This window comes from Schistocerca cancellata, chromosome 5 (assembly GCF_023864275.1).
Source record: "Schistocerca cancellata isolate TAMUIC-IGC-003103 chromosome 5, iqSchCanc2.1, whole genome shotgun sequence".
In the NCBI taxonomy this organism is placed as follows: Eukaryota; Metazoa; Arthropoda; class Insecta; order Orthoptera; family Acrididae; genus Schistocerca; species Schistocerca cancellata.
In genome coordinates this window covers 245477268-245497770 of record NC_064630.1, presented here as the reverse complement: position 1 = coordinate 245497770, position 20503 = coordinate 245477268, and the positions used below count along the sequence as shown (strand labels likewise).

Sequence of the window (20503 nt, the reverse complement as noted above, 5' to 3'; positions counted from 1 at the left end):
ATAAGAGAAATCAGAGCTCACATGGAAAGATTTAAGTGTTTGCTTTTCCTTTGTACTGTTAGAGTGTGGAGTGGTAGATAAATAGTATGAAAATGGTTTGTGAACCCTCTGCCAGGCTTTGAAGTGCGTATTGCAGAGTAATCGTGTAGATCGTATAATCGTCGCAGCACTCGCTGAATCGTATCTGGCATTCAAATGAATTTTGTAAGGTCTGCTGCAATCCCGTGTCCTTGTTGTGAATAACACTGTGTCTACAAGTTGCTAGAACAATCTGCTGAACATCTTTGACCCTCGAGTGGATGTGGCTATGTATAAAGTGCGCCAACCACAAATAACATTGTCTTATGCCGTTACATTGTTGTTTTACAATTGCGAGCCCACATCTATTCCCTCATTATTGTTTCAGCTAACACAGTGATAAGTTGTGGTGTCACCCCAACCAAATGAGCAGCAATAATATAAAATAAGCGGTGAGCTAGGTGAGAAAAAAATTTACAATCTGAGCAGGGAATGCCCCACATTCCAAGCTAGCAGCACAATCCCACAATGAGCCAGTTGTCTGTGAGGTAATTAATAATAGAATAAGCATGTAGCTGGGATCTGTTGCAACTGTGCTGTTTAATGCTTCGAGTGAGTCATCACAGCGGATTAACACCTGTATGTGACTACAGAGTGATACAATGAAAGTTTATTTTATTATTGTTTAATCAATCAGTGATTTAGCACATATAGTATAACTTTATTTTGTCATTGTTTAATTAAACTGAGATTAAACTATTATTTTGCTCATACTTTATTACCTCGATAACATAAAGATAGTTTCTTTTTTTACATGCGTACAAAGTATGCTACATGCCCGCTCCAGGGGTTAAGATGGAATGCATTGTTGAAGTTGGCTGACATACACAACATGTGCTGCCGATCAATACCATTGGCTAAACAATACCAGAACACCATGTCTGTGAGTTCTCTGTGAAATAATAAGCCCCCACTCTACTTTTGACATTGTCCACACTCCATGGAACCAAAAATCTTGTTCTGATGCCAGCAAAATTTTGGAGCAACATGTACAGATTGACTAATGTTGTAAGTGCTGTATCAGACAATAGCATCATAGTTGAACTAAGCACAGAGACAAATACAACCAATAATAAGTGTTCAATGAAGATCAATAAGAAGACAATCTATAACACTCCGTGCTGATTATTTCTAGATGCAAGTAAAATTACTTATATCTTGACAAGTTCTTGCTTCCAGACGTATGTTTAAAGGACTTTTTTCTCTAGTTTCAGCCAGAACGTCTCCTGTAAGAGTACAAGGCTCTTTTTCTAGTACCCTGTATTTATCAAATAAAAAATAAGAAATATCTTTACTGATCTTATCTCTCTTAAAAATTTGCATTTCATGTGACTGAGAATGGGAGTATTAGTGCCAAATAGTTATAAAACCAAATAACAAACCGAAACACCACACAGAAGCTAGATATTTGTCCCTGTGGGAACTGGGAAGCAAATGCAGAAAAGATCAACTTGATGTCATCACAGTGAGCTGTATTACAGTTCTGTAGTAGCTACCGCATGTCCATGACACCTTTTTTAATATATTATACATCCCTAGGTTGTGTTAATACCAGAACATGGAGAATTACTTACATTTATTTGTATGAATCAAGTTGTCTGTCATCTGCTATTCTCTCATTGGCTGCTTAAGATCAGCTGTAGACACAAATGCCACACCACATGGAGTTCACTTCCAACTCAGCTTCATAAAATGCTTAAATATGAACATTGTCCTTTTTCGTAACTTTTGCTGTATTTTGTGCTCCATTTATAGTAGTTATTATTTCTTCATAGTGGAACAGTTAACAGTGTTAGGAACATCACAGCTATTAATTTTGACCCATTTTCTTCCCTCTACTGTTGCAGAACAAAAGTACACGCTCAGAGGAAATTTGCACAGGGTTCTTCTAACCTAAGCAGCCCAGCATTAACTCCAGTGAAAGACAAGGACAAAGTAAAGAGCAATGGCACCGTCGTCTCTCCAGAACTCATCCCATCGAAGCGGCCAAAGACTGAGGATTTTCTTACATTTCTATGCTTCCGAGGTTAAGCAATTTTTAAAATTACCTGTAATGTAGTTTTAAAAACTGTAAAAAAATATTTTAGTGATGGTTGTGTAATTAGTGTTGATTTTTTTATACTATTGATGACTGTAATTAGTGTTGATTTTTTATACTATTGGTTGTGTAATTTTAACCTCCCCATTTTTTTACTAATTTGTGTACACATATGGTATGTAGCCTATGTCATTTATGTACTTACACTGTTTGCAAAACATACTGTTGCTGTATTTAGAAGTGGAATTTTTCTTTTGCCAGTAATTTTCATGGTGTTGTGTTATAGATGAAATTGTGTTACCAGTTTCCTTTTTACTATGTGTTACAGTAGTGTAGGGCATTATAAAATATGCTGGGAATAGCATTTCTGAGATAAATGAAAACTTTTTTGTTGTATAGGAGGTATTATTAAATTTTAACTAGAACCTAAAAAAAATCAAACTGCAGCCATAAAACTTGGTGATAGTGTTCATCCTTCTCTACATATTCAACTTCTATGCGAATATTTTTCCTAGCGATGGATGATTTGCTTGAGACCGTGTTTGTAGATGTCTGCATTTTGACTGTTCAGGAAATGTCCCCCCCCCCCCCCCCCTCCTCGAAAGCCACCTCATTGTCATTCCAGAAATGCCTGCCACGCAATGCTTTCTACATGCGAGGAAAGGGGAAGGTGTCATGTCGTGACAGTACTGGGTGCAAGGGAAAATTTAATAGCCCAAATAAGCAGCTAGTCTGACTGTGCTTTGTGCAGAATGAGCTGGACATTGTCTTCGAGCAAAAACTCCCCTTTAGACAGCTCCTCACATTGGTTCAGCTTGACTACCAGTATAATCCTAAGGCAGTTTGCACTAAGGAGCAAAACCTGTTAGCACTAAACTATGGCAGTCCCAAAAACACTCAGTATCACCAGCCTCTATGATGCTGGGTCTATGACTTTTTTTCTCACAGTGCTTGTTATGCTCGTCTGTCTTGGGTTCATAGTGATACACACAGCTTGTCTGTGGCAATTGAGTGGCTAAAGCGGTCATCTGGATTGGTGTGGCAGAGCTGCAATATTTCTGCTGCTGGCTCTATTTAGTTGGCCTTTTGAATTGATGCCAACAGTCGCACAACCCAATGGGCAGCGACATTTTAAATATACTGTACAAGAAATTGAAAACTGATCTGCAGCTGAATTTCACTTTTCCACTGTCACCTCAGTTGTGATTTTCCAATCTTCAAGCACCGAGGCCTTCGTCGTTTTAGTTGTAATAATCAGTCTGACTTGTTTACACATTGTCTACACATTAGTCCTCCCAGTGCAAGCCTCTTCTTCTCTACATAATTACTGCCACCTACATCCAATTGAACCTCCTTACTGTAGTGCAGCTTTAGTCTCCCACTCTAATTGTTAACCCCCATAATTCTCTTGAATACCAATTTCACAGTGTACTGATGCCTCGGGTTGCATCCTAGCCTCTATTTTCTCTTTGTCTTTATTATTTTCTGTCCATGTTTCAGTTCTGTATAATGCTACACTGCAGAAAAATAGTTTCAGAAAATACTTCCTAACACGTTTTATATTCAGGTTTATCATATTTCTTCTTTTCAAGAAATCTTTAGTTTCTATTGTAAGGCTGCATTTTGTATCATTCCTTATTCTGTTGTCAGTCATTTTGCTGCCCAAATAGCAAAACTCGTCTCTCTACTTTTAGTAGCTCATTTCTTGATCTAATTCTCCTGGCACCATCTGCATTGATTACACTCAATTACTTTTGCTGCACTTTTATTCATGTTCAGCTTACAATTTCTTTTCAAGACCCTATCCATTCCATTCCACTGATCTTTGAAATTACTTGCTGTCTCTGACAGAACTAAAATGTCATTAATGTATGTTAAAGTTTTTCTTTCTTCTTCCTGAAATTCAATTTTCAAGTTCCGTCATAGTTCTCTTCACTGCTTGCTCTATCTACAAATTGAATAACATGGGGAATAGCTTACAACCCTATCTCATTGCCTTGTCAAGTACTGCCTCCCTTTCATGCCCTTCCACTCTGAGAAACTGCTGTCTGGTTTCTTCACATGTATTACGTAACCTTTTACTTCCTGTATTTTAGTTTCAGATTTTCAGAAAAATATTCGAATCAACATAATTGCCACTGTTAGAAATAATTCAGTAAATTCCAGTTCCTACTGTCGAGCAGCCATAAAAGTTGATCATTTGTCATTGTTGAAAACTCTGTATATTCACAAAACAGTGTCAACAACATGTGAAAGTTACTTCACTGTGATGTCATATGCAAAAGTCATTGGCAGAGTGTGCAAATATGCATTTCTGGTATGTTGGCATTGCATGTTTCTTACACAGCAACTGTAGCCCTGTTGTTGGAACAGTGCTTTGAAATGTATGTTGGCAAAGTGTAAACGCTACTGAAAAGACAGAAGATGATTTATATTAACTTTTGTCGTTACTTTTGGATCACAGCTCACAAAACGTTAGAAGTCACAACTGTTCTATTACAGGTACTCCGATACTTCCTGCGCGCTTGGACTTTTTCAACACAGCGCCGGTCCAGGAGACGATCGAGGAGGATGGGGGCTCGGTGGCTGGGGAGAGCAGCAAGGCCGCCCCCGTGGCGAGCACCAGCAGCAGCCGCCCCTCCCGCATGGCCGACCAGCCCCCGGTGAGTGGCCCAGCACAGTTCATAGTGAAAAAGTTGTAATGCTTTGTTGTACAGGGTGTTCTGAACTTCACGATTTGGTTACTGTTGGAATTTCAGTGCTACAACAAATTTCACAACGGCGGTTTCTGTAGGTAATAAAGACAGTAGTTAATAGCATTTGTGTTACACCATCATTTATTCAGTAATGAGTACATTGGTGAATTGCTGTTCAAAACATAGGGCAGAGCGCCCACTGGAGTGTTACGTGACAAGTGGTGTGGTACAATGCATGCAACTTCAGATGGAACTCGCACAAAGTCTAATGGAATCACTCCTATCAGCCTGACACAACATAACTACGCTATGTGGCAGCCACACAACTGCCAGATGAATGCAGAGTGCTCCACTTTTGCCATGTGCCTTGGCTGTACTACTATCAGTTTTCGAACATTTCTGCTTTGCTTGTGTATAGTTTTAGGATGAATATACTTTGATGTGTAGCGGCACCACCGTTTAAGATGGGAAAAGGTTAGCTTCGGTGCAATATTTCTGAGCACACAAGTTACAGCCAGGCATGGGCCTGTTGACAGTAAGTTACACTACCACCGGTTGCGAAGCAGAATGGAGGCCACATGGCTGTAGACCAGCTGAAAAGAGTAAATGCAGTGGTTTGCATGGTGCAAGTTACAGGCAAAGGGGTCCCATTGGCCCAACCTCGGTGTTATGAGTACACGATTCGGAGCAGCGTGTTAGCAAAACAGAGGTGCACAGCTGCATATAAAAAGGTGCTGGTTCACTAACAAGGCATTCAAGTGTGACAGCTCACCTGGACAGCGGGGCGTGTTACTACAGGCAGCAGCAGATGGGGCGCCAGCATTCCAGAACACGGCAGTTCGCTGGTGCGGCCCTCTGAGGCCAATGCGGGATCCGCAGCCAGCCAGCCAGCCAGTGGTGGGCCACAACACGGCTTGCTACTGCGGGTAGTCTTGTTGGCTCCCAACACACACCGGAGGCATCCCAAGGCAAGGGCCGCAGTTTTGGACGCCGGATCGTGGGCACTTGTTGTCGCGGCAATCTTGGCCATACCGGCGAGGAAGCATGCCACAGGCTGCCTTGCAACTCCCAGCGTGTGGCGCTGAGGCGGCAGGGGCGAAGACCGCTGAGTCGATTGCCAGCCATCCTGACGTAGTCAGAACTCCACGGCCGTACAAGGCCAACATACAGCAGTATGCCACACGTGTTGCTGAGGCAGCCATTCTGCACCAAGCCGTTTCACAGTGGTGTCCTCAGCATTCGGAACCCAGTGATGCAGACCGAGAGGAACGGGAGCACTGTAGCTGGAAATAATAAATCACTTGGGAAAATCGGACGAGTTTTAATACGACACATCCTGACAGCCAATCCTCGTCCAAAATTCCTCTACATTTTGTGTCAGAATAGTGGGATTCGCCTGTACAGTACGACATTCGAGCCCACCGCCTGCCTTACAGTCACAAAATGTGGTGAGTGTTGACCAATTTTTCTTTTTGAGTGTTGGACATTTTCTTTCATTTTTTGTTTGTGTTTTGAGTACGGCTCTTGGCAGGCAATTTTAGATGTTTTGCGGAGGCATATTATTTTTTTGTCAGAATAAGTGATAGTGCATTTGGGGCAGTAAGATGATGATTTTTGAGGCATTGGATTACTTTTGTATTGATGTGTGATGATACTGAGTATGATGACATGGAGCTGTAGGGAGTCAGGTTATTCTTGTACTTAAATGTTTTGTTTTGGGACTAACTATGAATGAAAGCATCACAATGGCAGAGTCTGGGACGCGAGGTGTGTCAGAACCAGAATTGGTACGGATTTTGTTGGAAAAGGTACCACAATTGACAGCGGGCAGTACGCAGTTAAGAAGTGAATTAACAGCTAGAAGTGAGCAGGAAACTGCATCTGATCAGTCGTTTTTGCCTAGTATGCTGCAACAGGAGGATCCAGCCGCCGCGAGTTTGATTATTCCATTTTCTGGCAAGGCATCTGAGGATGTGTGTTAGTTTGTGGAGGACTTGGAAACCACTGCTGTGATGAATGGTTGGTCTGATGAACAGTTGTTACATGTAGCCAATATTAGATTAATGGGTGAAGCGAAGACATATGTAAGGTGTTCTGAGGCCTTAAGGAAGGCGGAACAGTTTAAGCAGTTGAAGGAGGGGCTTTTACAGAGGTACAAGAAACAGAATAGCGCTCAGTACTTCTGGGAGAGGTTGAGTACAGTGACGAAGAGGCAGGGGGAGACCATAGAGAAATTTGTGGACAGGATAAGAGAAATTAACGAGTACACTTACGAGTTGGGTCAGAGTGATGAGGCGAATGGTGTTATGTTGCAGGAGGCCGAGCAAAGGGCACTTGATATATTTTTTAGGGGATTACTGCTGCGTATGCCGTGGAAACTCCATGAAGGGACTCCGAAAGATTTGTATTCGGCCATTCAGCTGGCAATTCAACATGAGGAAATAAACGTGGCAACGGGGGTACTTGATAGACAAGCAGTGTTTACAGCGGATATAAAATGTTATAAGTTTGGTCGTACGGGACACATGCAAAGACAATGTACCCAGTCACCAAGGAATAGAGTAGGGGGTGGAAATCAGCAGTGTGGAGGATGGAGAAGTGCAGTTAGTAGAGGTGGACAATCGTTAAACGGCAGAGGGGGCGCAAGACCCACCTAAGGGAGCTCCCATTTAATTTCAATGCTACAAATACATATGCAGAGGTTTAATGTTCCGTTGTAAGATCCATAAGAACTAAAAAGTTTAAGATTTTGTTGGACACAGGGGCGCAAGTGTCAGTGGCTACTAAGAGTTTAATGGGACGAAGGAAGTTAGATCCACCACATTATAGGTTTTGTGGAGTGAGGGGTAAGGAGGTCACACCTTTGGTGTCAGTGACAATTGACTTTCGCATAGGGAAAGTCCGATTTGATGCATGCATGTAGGTAGTACCATGGGTAAGCCAGGTCTATGACATGATCCTAGGTGTAGATTTCTTGCATCAATATCATGCCAAAACTGACCTTGGACAACGAACTGTGGAACTTGGCGGAATGTTCCTTCAGCTATGGAAAACTGTTGTCGATGCAAAGCTGTTGCGAGGGGTATTCAACGTAATGGACAAACCAATTGAGCCGCCTACATTAGCATTAAGGCTTAATTCACATGAGTGTGTGTCTAGAGGCACTGGGAAGTCGCTTTGGGTAAGTGTAGAGTCAAATCCACCTGTGGGTACAGTATGTGTTATTGAACCATTGGAGGATAATGAAGTTTTGGATCCATTAGGTTATTTTGTGAAACGTAGTATTGTATGCTTACAAGAGGGAAACGGCGGGCGCGTAGTCCCCGTGAATGTGGATAATTTTAGCCCTGTAGAGGCGAATTTGGGAAAAAGAGTTTTAGTAGCGAATTTGGATGGACCAGATGACGAAGACTGGTGTTCGAGAGTAGGCATAGCAATCAACCACTAACTGCCGATGGAACTGCATTGCATAACAAAGTTAAGCATTTGAAAGGAGGAGAAAAAGGGCATATGGAAGAGTTTTTTGTGGGAATTTAAGGATTTGTTTTTTGTTCAAGGGCCATTACCAGAAACTCCATTAGTTCTACATAGGATACCAACAGGGAACGAAGCACCTGTTTACTGTAAACCATATAGAATACCGAGGTATTTGCAGCCAATTGTGGAGGATTTCATTGATCAGCAGCTTGCGGGCAGTATTATAGAGCATAGTAATAGTTGCTGAGGAGTGGGCATTGTCGTTCTGCCTATAAAATCTATGGATGGAACTAAGAAATATAGGTTCTATTGTGACTACCAATACGTCAATAATAAGACAGTTAAGGACACACACCCCATGCCAAACATATCGGAGACTTTGGATCAATTAGGACAGTGTCAGTACTTCTCTACGATGGAATCGACAAGTGGTTATCATCAGTTAGAGGCGGCTCCAGAGGGTCATCCAAAACCTGCTTTCTCTATTCCTGGACACCATTACCAGTAGATGAGAATGCCATTCGGTTTAGAAATTGCTCCAGCAACATTTCAGAGGTTGCTAGACAGTGTGTTGAGGGGTTTGAAACCAAGGCAGTGTCTTGTCTATTTGGATGACATTATAGTGTTTTCACATAGTATGGAGCAGCATAGACAGCAGTTAAGGGAAGTCTTTATGAGGTTAAGAGCAGCTCGTTTGACGTTGAGCCTGGGGAAGTGTCATTTTACATTAGAAGAAGTAAAATATTTGGGTCATATTATCAGTAAGGATGGAATGCGAACAGATGTGAGGTTGGTACAGGCTGTAAGGGATTTTCAGGAGCTGAAAACAGTTTGGGAAGTGCAATCATTCGTCAGAATTTGCAATTTCTATCGAAAGTTTGTGATGGGTTTTGCAGATTTAGCACAGCCATTGACGCGATTGTTACAGAAGAGTGTGAAATTTGAGTGGACAGAAGAGTGTCAGAAAGTGTTTGACAAACTGAAAGATGTGTTAACATCAAGTCTGGTTCTTATGTTTCCAGATTTTGAAAAGGAATTTATCTAGCATGTGATGCATCGCATCAAGCATTGGGGTCTGTTCTTAGTCAGGAAATTGATGAGAAAGAACATCCTGTAACCTATGCTTCTAGGCAGTTGCATGCAGCATAGAGGAATTACTCAACAAAAGGGAGGGAGATGCTTAGCATAATATATGGAATCACATATTTTAAATGTTATTTACAGTGGAGAAGATTTCGGGTAGTGACAGCTCATGCTGCATTGAAGTGGTTGTTGGGTTTGAAGGATTCATCCACTAGACTCGCTAGGTGGGTTGTGAGGCTTAGTGAATTCAGCTACGAGGTCGTGCATAAGCCTGGGAAGAAGCATGGTAATGCGGATGCACTGTGTAGAAAGGTGGCAAAAGTAGAAGTCATAGGTTATGACCTAGCAGTATGGATAGAATTACAGGACGCTGACAATGATTGTGAATTGTGTCAGACACAGCCACAATTTAATATGTATGACAGTCTTCTGTGCAGGGAAATGAAGCTAGGGCCAAGGGTAGTAGTACCAGCGAAGCTGAGAGATGAGGTTTTGAAAGTGTTATCTGGTCATGGTGTGAGTAGAGCGACAAATAAGAGAGTGGTGGAGGGGTAGGAAAGTAGATGTGGATCAGTATGTCAAGAATTGAATACCATCTGCGCAGAGAGTAGATTTGAGTCGGAAATGGATACAGCTACAACGATTGCCGGAAGCGACAAGTCCATTTTCTATGTTGGGAATTGATGTCTTAGGACCTTTCAGTCGAACACCATCGGGGAACACTTTCGTTCTGACAATAATAGACCATTTTTTGAGGTATGTGGATATGGTGGCTATGCCAAATCAACAGGCAGCAGTGGTCGCGCAAGCATTAATAAACAACTGGATTTTGAAGTTTGGTGTACCAGAGACAATAATTACTGACCAAGGGACCAACTTCATGTTGGATTTAATGAAGGAACTGTGTAAATTGCTGAACATAAGGAAGTTGAGGATGAGCGCGTTGCATCCACAGGTGAACGGAAAGACAGAATGGGTACACACAACAATCGGGGAAGATGCTGAGTTTTTATGTGGGTTCTCATCACTATCTGTGGGACAAGTATTTGAAGCATATTGTATGCGCATACAATGCAAAAGTCCATACCAATACCGGTTTGTCTCCATTTGAGGTAGTGTATGTACGAAAAATGCCATCACCGTTTGATTTAGTGAAGCTACAGAAAGGAAGGGCCAGGGAATCTGTACTTCAGTTGCCGAGGACAATTCAGGAGGTCTGGAAACGGGTACAAAAGGTGAATACGAAGGCTTTGGAAAGGCAGCAAGACGCAGTGAAGTGGAAAGGGAGTTTACCGCAGTATAGAGTAGGGCAATGGGTAATGCTATCCAGCCCCTATACGCCAAAAGGGAAAATGAAGAAGTTGTCACGAGGTATCAAGGGTCATACCAGGTAGTTGAAACCACATCACTGGTTAATGTCAAGCTTCAGCTGCCAACTAGAACAACGATAGTACACATTGGGCGGTTGCGGCCATTTAAGGATTGTCCAGATGTGATTCCAGGCATGTCACAGGAAGAGAATAGGAAGAAAGAGAGCGTGGAGAGAGGTGTACCTGTGCTTTGCGATCCAGAAAGTAGTGGAGTATTTGTAGTTTTTTTATGTGTCATTGGGTTTGCGTAGGTTAATTAGGCATTGTATTTTCATATGTTGTATGTATTGTGAGCCTGCTGGGGACAGCTGTCTTTTTCCAAGAGGGAAGGTAACAGTATGTCCAGCCAGGGTGATAAGCACCAATTCGGATACGTGCATGGTGCAGTTATTTTTAGCCAGGAGGAAAGAAATAGACTGTCCAAGGGACATCGCAGAGCCAAAATTGAGCTTGCAACAGGTCGGGATGCATTGGATCTTCTCCACCTATGAAAATAGTAGTAGCAATTTGTTTTTAGCAGAGAATATTTACCAAAGCGAAACATACAGAGCTCGAGGGGAGCGGAATTTTAATCAGTGGAACTGCGTGTAACATAATAGGACCAACCTCCCATCTGCCAGCATCAGTTTCAGGAATCACGCATTTGAATGTTACACAGCCACAGCTGTACTGGCCAGAAGCAACTTTGGAGTTTTTGCCAAGGCAGAATCCGACCTTGTTAAATCAAACTCTGAAGTCAGGTCTGTTGAGATCCGTAAACCAGTTCATTTCAGAGCAAGAGGGGTGCATATCAGCCGAACAGGTTGTGCAGCATGTTGCTCAATATAGGGAAAGGCAATGACAAGTAACGATCATCTTAAGCACCTCTGTGCTAAGTGCCATCGCAGCCTTAACTTTGTTGTATGTTGTTTTCATTCTGATCAGGTGGAGAGCCAACCGACGGTAGTCCAAAACCCAGTGGATTGGATACCGAGGGCATAAGATGGGTAGGTAAGGGGTTGATTGAGCTTTAAGTGGAGTGGTCATCCAGTACGGAATTTTTACATTTTGTCTCATGTCATGTGCTTTAAGAGGACTAGACCACTTCTAAGTTTTCTAATAGTAGTAGTAAATATGTCACAAGTACGTGCTGGCCCAAACAAGTTTAAGAGTAGTTAGAGGTCGACCTGGGGACCAGGTCTTTCCGAAGGGGAGAATATGTAGCGGCACCACCATTTAAGATGGGAAAAGGTTAGCTTCGGTGCAGTATATCTGAGCGTGGGCCTGTTGACAGTAAGTTATGCTACCAGTGGTTACAAAGTGGAATGGAAGCCACAGGGCTGTAGACCCACTGCAAAGAGTAAACACAGCAGTTTGCATGGTGCGATTTACAGGCAGAATGGGCTCACTGGCCCAACCCAGGTGTTATGAGTACATGACTCGGAGTGGCGCGTTAGCAAAATAGAGGCGCAGAGCCGCGTATAAATAGGCACCGGTTCACTAACAAAGCATTCAAGTGTGACAGCTCTCCTGAATGGTGGGGCACATCACACCACCGGCTACATGCAGCAGCAGATGGGGCGCCAGCATTCCAGTCCACGGCAGGTCACTGGCTCAACCCTCTGAGGCCAACACAGGGTCTGCAGCCAGCCAGCAGTGGGCCATGCCACAGCTTGCTACTGCGGGCAGTCTTGTTGGCTCCCAACACACGCCGAAAGCATCCCGAGGCAAGGGCCGCAGATTCAGACACCGGATTGTGGGCACTTGTTGTCGCCGTGATCTTAGCCACGCCGGCGAGGAAGCATGCCACAGGCCGCCTTGCAACTCCCAGTTTGCGGCACTGAGGTGGCAGGGATGAAGACCGCTGAGTCGACTGCCGGCGCAACCTGACGTCACAAGTCCGCGGCCACACAAGGCCGACACACAGCAGTGCGCTGCATGGGTCGCTGAGGCAACCCTTTACATGCCAAGCTGTTTCACAGACACCGAAGTGGTGTCCTCAGCATTGCGGGACCCGGTGACGCAGACCGAGAGGAACAGGAGCACTGTAGCTGGAAATAATAAATCACTTGGGAAATTTGGACAAGTTTTAATATGTCACATCCTGACAGCCCATCCTTGTCCAACATTCCTCTACAGATGGATAAAAAGTGAAGTGATGACATCCAAGCTGAACTAAATATGCAAAACATAATTGACATAATAAAGCAATATCAGTTGAGAGAATAACAATAATAATAATGGCGTGTGACAACGGCCTCCCGTCGGGTAGACCGCTCATCTGGTGCAAGTCTTTTGATTTGACGTCACTTCGGCGACTTGCGCATCGATGGGGATGAAATGATGATGATTAGGACAACACAACCCCAGTCCCGGAGCGGAGAAAATCTCCAATCCAGCCGGGAATCGAACCCAGGCCCTTAGGATTGACAGTCTGTCGCACTGACCACTCAGCTACCGGGAGCGGACATCATTTGAGATGGGAGGGCCATGTAGACTGTATGCCAGATGCAAGAATTGCTAAAGCTATAAAACAATGTAAACCAAGATACAAAATGTCTTTAAGGAGACCAGTGAAGAGATGACTTGATCAGTTCTAAAGCAGACAGAACAGCCCTAAAGGCCCAGTCCATGATGTAAGATGACGATGATGATATTTATAGGATTTGAAAGTCTGTTCTCAGATACTAGTTTCCTAACGAAGTGAAACACAGCTTTAAAAAAGTAACTCTTGAAAAAGTCGCCGATAAAAATGAGATGATTCCAAAGCACTATTAAGTGCAAAACAGTTATCACATGTTATGTAGATACCTGTCGTTGAATGCTTATTGTTGAAGTCTGGGGTGGAAGAGTCTCCAGTTTGGATCTCCTTTACAGCATTTTTTGCTTTTATTTAAATGCTATTCATTTGTCAGTTGGAAATAGTAATGAACAAGTATTCAGTCATAATTTTCTAAGGAAAATAACATTTTATTGTCAGTTGTGGGTCATATGAAACAAATTAAAATTTTGTATGAACATGTAAAATGACTTAGGTACATCAATAATCGTCCAGAATGTATTTTCACTTAGCAGCAGAGTGTGTGCTGAAAAGAAACTTCGTCACAGAGTAAAACCAGATTAATCTGCCAGGAAGTTTCATCGACAGTACTGGTGCATTTCGTATGCTCATTTCTCCACAGAACGAAGGAATTAGTTGGCACAAAACAGAGGAAATGTAGAACATCCTGGGAAAAAAATGCAGCATATCTTTCTGTGGATACTGTCCAGCCTTTTGAATTGTTATGTACTAGAATCTACTAGATGACTATCATGAGGGATGCTTTTTCACTTTATTCACAGTGTCTCTCAACACTTTGCGTGACTGTTTCTGTAAACATCATTTGTTCGAACAAGTATGTAAACATACTGATTTTTCAATGAACAACTTTTTTTAAATTTTGTGCATGCAATCACCAGACTTCTACAGTCCTTCCTGGTGACGTAAAGTTTCAGTCTCAGTTTTATGATGATCCAGAACATCAGGCTGCCTTTTTTAAATTTTTTTACTACTGATGACTGTTGACATTGGTACATTATGAATGCAATTCCACATTTGTAGTTGATTGCTGTACTGTTTACTGTAAATGAGCACCCGCTTGAAGACATTTTGCTGACAAATAGCCTTCAGAATATGTTAGACTATGAAGTTGGTAGTCACATCATATAAAACACCTGCAAGCTTACTATCTAAATTAATATATTAATATTTATTATGTGGTTTTATCTTATATGCTGTAATGTGTGTTTCATGTTCAAGTACTTGACATAGAAGTAAAATCTTAAAACACCTAAATTTGTAGTCTGTGTTCTTCTTAGTTCAGTGATTTGTCTCCTGAACAAGCTTCAAAGCAGAAATATGTAGCTGCATAAATATCTTTTACATTCGCTGCATTGAACATATATTGTCAGTGTAAGTAGTGCTAGGGAGATGTATTATTGCTCCAGTAAGCATACAATAGTTCATAACCCATTTATTAGTGTATTTTCTGCAATTTCATCTTATGTTTTTGCCACAGTGCAGAGGTCTAACAGCAGACTGTGCACTCGACTATTGACCATTCGTACTTTCTGTGTATAGCCTGTGTAAAGATGATTTTCTGAGTGTAACATTCACTGACAGCACTAGGTATCTGACGGCCTGACGTCACGAGCTGCGACCCCCAGAAAGTTCAGAGTTTAATGTTGAGTAAATATTCATGCTGCAGATATACCCACATTGCCTATGACATTTCAACCACAGTTATTCAAATGGTACAATAAATTAAAAAGAGGTGGAGTGGTGCATATTCAAGTCTTTGAACACTTTAAATGTTTGTGGGATTTCAGCTGTAAAGTTTGCAGACATTCCTACATTTCTCTTATTGCTGAAGAGTTGCATCATGCTTCTTCTGACACAGTCAGCTAATAAATGAATGCAACTGTGTTATGACAGAACCTTATAACAAGTATTTTGTAACAGGCTGCTGTGGACAAGTCAAGTCAAATAACTGTGAAAACTTGAAATAATGTGCTTTCTGAAGCATTTCTAATGTGATTGGTTGACAGACATGTATTTGGAAATGTGTAGTATGTTTGTATAAAGATAAATATGTTATGTTTAATTATTTCATTGTAAACATTCTAACCTTACTGTCCCACACATCACTATTAAAATTCTCTGTCTCTGCACAAGTTTTGAAAGTGCTGAGAGGCATAAGATTTACAAAAGAAAAAACTTTTTACTTATCTTCATTTTCTCTTGTTGTTGGCTGCAGTTCTTGCATCTAGGGGTATATTCTTGAAGCTGAAATTTTGATTTTGTAGGTTCCTGTTGATCTGAATAATGTTTGAAGATTTGCCTGTTTTTCTCTTGAATTTTAGTTTTTGTCACATTTTACAATATCACACCGTCTTTACAGTTTCCACTTCTATAACATCCCAAATTACATTGTTAGTGTCAATCATAATAATACATGTCTCCATCAGAGGCATACCCACTACTACTAACATTCTGTAGTACTTACTGTATTCCAAAGAGTTTACAAAGCAAAAGAGTTTACAAACTTTCTTAACAAAAGAAGACTCGCCACCAAGATATAACATTATTTTATAAATGAATCCAGAAATAAATTTAATAAGTAGCATTAGATTGTGCAGTTAATAATATGAATTTTAAGTATACCAGATATTTCTTAATTTCAAATGTTTCTAAAAGAAGAGTAATTTTAACTGCACGTACAGAGTACTAACTAACTAATTTCTTTTTAAACATTTTAGCCTGAAATGTAATACATAGTATACAAAATCATTTTAAATTCTACATCTACATCTACATTTATACTCCGCAAGCCACCCAACGGTGTGTGGCGGAGGACACTTGACGTGCCACTGTCATTACCTCCCTTTTCTGTTCCAGTCGCGTATGGTTCGCGGGAAGAACGACTGTCTGAAAGCCTCCGTGCGCGCTTGAATCTCTCTAATTTTACATTCGTGATCTCCTCGGGAGGTATAAGTAGGGGGAAGCAATATATTTGATACCTCATCCAGAAACACACCCTCTCGAAACCTGGCAGGCAAGCTACACCGCGATGCAGAGCGCCTCACTTGCAGAGTCTGCCACTTGAGTTTGCTAAACATCTCCGTAACGCTATCACGGTTACCAAATAACCCTGTGACGAAACGCGCCGCTCTTCTTTGGATCTTCTCTATCTCCTCCGTCAATCCGATCTGGTAAGGATCCCACACTGATGAGCAATACTCAAGTATAGGTCGAACGAGTGTTTTGTAAGCCACCTCCTTTGTTGATGGACTACATTTTCTAAGGACTCTCCCAATGAATCTCAACCTGGTACCAGCCTTACCAACAATTAATTTTATGTGATCATTCCACTTCAAATCGTTCCGCACGCATACTCCCAGATATTTTACAGAAGTAACTGCTACCAGTGTTTGTTCCGCTATCATATAATCATACAATAAAGGATCCTTCTTTCTATGTATTTGCAATACATTACATTTATCTATGTTAAGGGTCAGTTGCCACTCCCTGCACCAAGTGCCTATCCGCTGCAGATCTTCCTGCATTTCGCTACAATTTTCTAATGCTGCAACTTGTCTGTATACTACAGCATCATCCGCGAAAAGCCGCATGGAACTTCCGACACTATCTACTAGGTCATTTACATATATTGTGAAAAGCGATGGTCCCGTAACACTCCCCTGTGGCACGCCAGAGGTTACCTTAATGTTTGTAGACGTCTCTCCATTGATAACAACATGCTGTGTTCTGTTTGCTAAAAACTCTTCAATCCAGCCACACAGCTGGTCTGATATTCCGTAGGCTCTTACTTTGTTTATCAGGCGACAGTGCGGAACTGTATCGAACGCCTTCCGGAAGTCAAGGAAAATAGCATCTACCTGGGAGCCTGTATCTAATATTTTCTGGGTCTCATGAACAAATAAAGTGAGTTGGGTCTCACACGATCGCTGTTTCCGGAATCCATGTTGTTTCCTACAGAGTAGATTCTGGGTTTCCAAAAACGACATGATACGCGAGCAAAAAACATGTTCTAAAATTCTACAGCAGATCGACGTCAGAGATATAGGTGTATAGTTTTGCACATCTGCTCAACAACCCTTCTTGAAGACTGGGACTACCTGTGCTCTTTTCCAATCATTTGGAACCTTCCGTTCCTCTAGAGACTTGCGGTACACGGCTGTTAGAAGGGGGGCAAGTTATTTCGCGTACTCTGTGTAGAATCGAATTTGTATCCCGTCAGGTCCAGTGGACTTTCCTCTGTTGAGTGATTCCAGTTGCTTTTCTATTCCTTGGACACTTATTTCGATGTCAGCCATTTTTTCTTTTGTGTGAGGATTTAGAGAAGGAACTGCAGTGCGGTCTTTCTCTGTGAAACAGCTTTGGAAAAAGGTGTTTAGTATTTCAGGTTTACGCGTGTCATCCTCTGTTTCAATGCCATCATCATCCCGGAGTGTCTGGATATGCTGTTTCGAGCAACGTACTGATTTAACGTAAGACCAGAACTTCCTAGGATTTTCTGTCAAGTCGGTCTATAGAATTTTACTTTTGAATTCACTGAACGCTTCACGCATAGCCCTCCTTACGCTAACTTTGACATCGTTTAGCTTCTGTTTGGCTGAGAGCTTTTGGCTGCGTTTAAACTTGGAGTGAAGCTCTCTTTGCTTTTGCAGTAGTTTCCTAACTTTTTTGTTGAACCACGGTTGGTTTTCCCTGTCCCTCACAGTTTTACTCGGCACATACCTGTCTAAAACGCATTTTACAATTGCCTTGAACTTTTTCCATTAACACTCAACAATGTCAGTGTCGGAACAGAAATTTTCGTTTTGATCTGTTAGGTAGTCTGAAATCATTTAGTTAAACAGCTGAGATAATGTTCACCTATACAAGAATCAATAGTATACATGCAATTGTTCATTTCTATAAAAAAAGGTAATATTAGAGGAGGATGTCCTTTTACAAGATGTACAACAAATGAATGGCGGATGAGAATGAAGCATCGATGGCAGCACACACTACGATTTCTTACATGATGTGACGCTTGTTTCGTGAACGAACAGAAATAGTGGCATCAATTCATTTGCATCACATGAATTGAGTGACATGATCGACTTGGACAATTATGTTATTGGAAAGGATTGATACTGACATCAGCAAAATCAGAGTATTAAACAAACCACATTCGGTAAGCACTGCTCTAAAACAGATTACTAGATAATGTGAGAAAGAGGCAGCAGAAGCAAATTAGTTTGTTTTATTATGTTTCAAAATAATTTACAGACACAGCTGTTGAAAATAACAATCAAGATAAAAATAATGAAATTAACAAAACTACGCATGTAAAGGGAAATCTATATGATGATTCATGTGTGAAACACATCAGATTTTGGTGTCCTGGCAAGGCACATTACCAGTCTCACTTATAGAAATAATTAACCATTGCATCTATGTTTCTTATTGCTGACATTTTTCTTCTTCTTTCATCCATGTTTGTGGCAGATTCAAGTTCTTTTGCAGTAAATGTGTTTTCAGTTTGCTGACTCTCTCTCTCACACATAGGTAATCATTCAGAACACAGTATGCTTTAATTATATCAATAGCAAAGTCCAATTTAACATTCGTTGCTCACTGGAACACACAACATGTAAACAGAAACTGTTACTGAATGTTTCGTGAATGAAACTGTTAGTGCAAATAAGAAAAATTAACACATACAGTATATTGTGCTGTTGTATCTGCCATTGTCGATTTCCACTTCTAAGTGAAAATAATTCCTAATACATTGTTAACCTAAAATGTGACTGTACCAGACTTCAGAAACCACATACGAAAGAGAAACATGAGCCCAACTCCACATAGCGCAAGGCTATAGTGTCAAGTGTGGCATGACGTAGCCCTTCAGAGCCAGCTGCCAAAATATATTACCTGTTTACTCAAGACTGGAAATAGATACAGCTCTCCTTCCATAGTTACAAACAGTTTCAATGTGCTAGCTACATTTCATGCGCAGCAATGTATGACCTACAGTGCACCAAATGTAAACTAGGCAGTGACTGTATTTTTCACTGCAACATTTTTGAAATATTGGTGGTAGATTACTTGATTTTGAAGCATCATAATAACTACAAGCAATAATGAAAAGAAAGCCAGATCATTATAAAGCTGTGATGTGAGAATATAAGATGTGAAAGAATCAAAAATGTTTATATTGAAAAGTTTCTTCAAAACCAAATGGGAAATATTACGTAGCAGATAGAAATCAAACAGTGGAAAATCCAGGATGGAATGTAACAATACCAGAGTAGGAAAGTTGCTACTCACCATATAGCAGAGATGCTGATAGGCGCAACAAAAAGATTCATACAATTAACGCTTCTCAGCTCTTTGAGACTGCAGACGTATGTGAAAGTTGCGTTTATGTGAGCGTGTGCGTGTGTGTGTATGTGTGTCTACTGCTGACAAAGGCCTTAATGGCCGAAGCTTTTGTGTGAATCTTTTTATTGTGCCTATCATGGCTCAGCATCTCTGCTATATGGTGCGTAGCAACTTTCCTTCTCTTGTATTGTTACATAGCAGATAACATACACAAATCCCAAACATGTGATTTTTAATTTCTTGCATGAAAAGTGAAAGTTGTAATAAGAAACTAACTACAGAGACAGATATAGCTTTGTTTTATTTACATAAAAATTAACCAAGTTGACTAAAGCCGAACGATCATTTTTGTACAAAGAAGACAAGGTGTCATATTACTTCTGTTGCTGTCGAGTCACATGCATGCCATGCCATTGTCCTGCCATGCCATGTGTTCACATCACTTATCATGCCACATCAGTGAGTACCCTGCCTAAAATCTTAAGAGTTATATAGTTCAGACAAAAATATTAACTTCCTACCCCACACACATTCTGGAAAATCCCAACCGGAGACATTGCAAAAGCTTTTACTAAGGTTTATGAAGTTATATTTCACTGGATGGCAAGTGATAATCAAGGTCAAAACCCGTGAAGGTGGCAAACTCGTGAAGACTATTTACAACACATCCTCTGGGAAAGCTTGAATAATCACAAAGCTAAAACCATGTGACAATATCCCCTTTGCATTGTTTCATGGTTCTATATGTAGTCTTAAGTTGGAGCATACTTCACAAATAATTTAAAATGCTTATTTTATATAGTTTATGATCAAGTAATATTTTAGTCAATAAGACGACAATCCGTGTGTC

The 20503-nt window shown here is 41.1% G+C and overlaps 1 protein-coding gene across 1 annotated transcript in view; it reads left to right on the top strand.

The window, feature by feature from the left end:
- The window catches only part of LOC126188462 (uncharacterized), a 189779-nt gene that overhangs the window by 12192 nt on the left and 157084 nt on the right, over window positions 1-20503 (top strand). The window contains exons 3-4 of the mRNA XM_049930066.1: window positions 1926-2104; window positions 4619-4779. Coding sequence (XP_049786023.1) covers window positions 1926-2104; window positions 4619-4779 — 340 coding nt within the window. The remainder of the gene's footprint in view (window positions 1-1925; window positions 2105-4618; window positions 4780-20503) is intronic.